Below are 1,861 nucleotides of genomic sequence, written 5' to 3' on the forward strand. Positions count from 1 at the left end.
GGGTCGTGATCTGTCTCTGCGCGACCCGAGCGTTGTAGTTTGCCTTTGGTGCTGTTTTGGCAGTACTCTGAGCAACACAGCATCTTTCCTAGAAATCGTGGCAGCAAAAGAGTGCTGGTACCCTTCCACCCTGAGCTTCCCCAGTGGTTTCGGCCAGTACCGGCAGGCTCCGTGCCATGGGGGGGCTCGGGGAATGGGAGTCGGAGCCGCTGGGGGGCTTTGGCTTAGCTGTGTGAACGTGTGTGTGTCTTACCGCACGCAGGGTCAGCTAGCGGGGTTTGTGCACGCAGCAGTGATGTTGATTCTCGCTACTCGTTTTTGTCTCTAGGACATGTGATTCCTCCGGAAAACATTTTACCCATAATCCTCTGCAGCGGTCCTTCCAACCAGCAGCTGGAGTTCACCTTCCAGACAAGAGACCTGCCCCAGATGGTCAGTCTTTCCTTTGTTCCCTTCCTTGGTATCTTGCTTTTGCTTCATGTGCTTATGTTTCATAGGACAGTGTGCCCTCTGTTTTAAAGTGGGCTGATCAAAAGCCATGGCAGGGGAAGTCCATGGGATTTGGGGCAGGTATGTTGCCAAGTAATTGGGAAAGAGGAGCAGCAAAAGGGGTTTTGAGGTAGCTATTGGAGATAAGGAGTACTAGCAACTCCTGTGTGGCTGTACTGAGATCCTGCATTTGCGTGCTGGACATCAGGAAATTTCTGAGTGCGCTTCACAGTTTGAAGGGCTCAGTGACAGTGGAGCGTGGCAGCCCTGCAGAGCGCAGCCCAAACCATACAGGCAGCAGCAGATATTTCTGCATGGTTTTCCCTCTTCCGTCGGTGGGCCAGTAAGCACCCAAGGCCAGATGCTAGATCTGCTCTGCCCCTGCTGAATCTCCACCAGATGTGCTAGCTAGCTTTCCGCATCTGTTCTAGTGTGACAGGTCCCATCCACTGGGACAATGGACGTAACCCCTTCTTTCCTCAATGACGCTGCTCCACAGCAGAAACAGAAACCCAGGATTAGGAGGAGAGGCCAAGCAGTGAAGAGCTTTTTGGTGATTCCCAGCTCCCCTAGAGAGCTCTTTTCAACCTGGACTATTTCCCACATTTTTCTTCCCTTAAGGCATGTCACAGGGGAGGTGTGATCCTGGGATTGAGCACAGAATTGGAGTGGCGTTAGCTGGAGCTCCTGTCAGCTGCAATATGCTCTTGTCTCTCTTGCAGATGGATGAGACGGGTCGAATCCTTTGCAACCTGTGCAACATGGTCCCAGGGGGGGTGGTGTGCTTCTTCCCCTCCTACGAATATGAGAAGCAGGTATATGCACACTGGGAGAAGACGGGGCTGCTCACCCGCCTGGCAGCTAAGAAGAAGGTAATTGTGCAGCCAGGGAAAGTTGGTACTTTAAATAGACATTTCAAAAATCAAACAATTATCTATGCATTACAGGCCTCTCTTGCTGAGTTGTTCTCATACTCCGCACAGCAGAGCGGATGTTTATCAAGCCAGTCCCTCCAGTAATGAATAAATAATACTTCCTGGGTGGCTGATCACTGAGCTGGGATCTAAATTAGATTAAATGCAGCTATAGATTCTTTTAAGTGCAGCGTCTGTGTAGTGGCTATGGCAGGGAGACAATCTTCACCTTCCATAACCAGCAAGTTTGTTCCTGTGTGGCTGGGGGGCTCTTCAGCTTGAGCTCTTACAGGGAATTTGTTTTTCCCAGGCTCAGCCATGTGTCCCTTGAACACAGACCAGAACAGCTAAGGGCTAGGCAGAGTGGGACCAGACTACAATTCATAGGACAAATGGTGTTTTTTTCTGGTAGAAGTGCAAAGATGAGAATTGAAAGACTAGCAGTGGTGAATCCTGCT

General features: G+C 50.6%; 1 protein-coding gene across 1 annotated transcript in view; it reads left to right on the forward strand.

Moving 5' to 3' along the window:
- Positions 1-328: 328 nt before the first annotated feature.
- LOC104617948 (probable ATP-dependent RNA helicase DDX11) overlaps positions 329-1,861 on the forward strand; it is a gene marked incomplete at its 5' end in the record, with an annotated part of 5,472 nt that continues 3,939 nt past the window's right edge. The window contains 2 exons of the mRNA XM_010283396.1: positions 329-432; positions 1,212-1,361. Coding sequence (XP_010281698.1) covers positions 329-432; positions 1,212-1,361 — 254 coding nt within the window. The remainder of the gene's footprint in view (positions 433-1,211; positions 1,362-1,861) is intronic.

Source organism: Phaethon lepturus, unplaced genomic scaffold (genome assembly GCF_000687285.1).
Source record: "Phaethon lepturus isolate BGI_N335 unplaced genomic scaffold, ASM68728v1 scaffold28143, whole genome shotgun sequence".
Lineage (NCBI taxonomy): Eukaryota > Metazoa > Chordata > Aves > Phaethontiformes > Phaethontidae > Phaethon > Phaethon lepturus.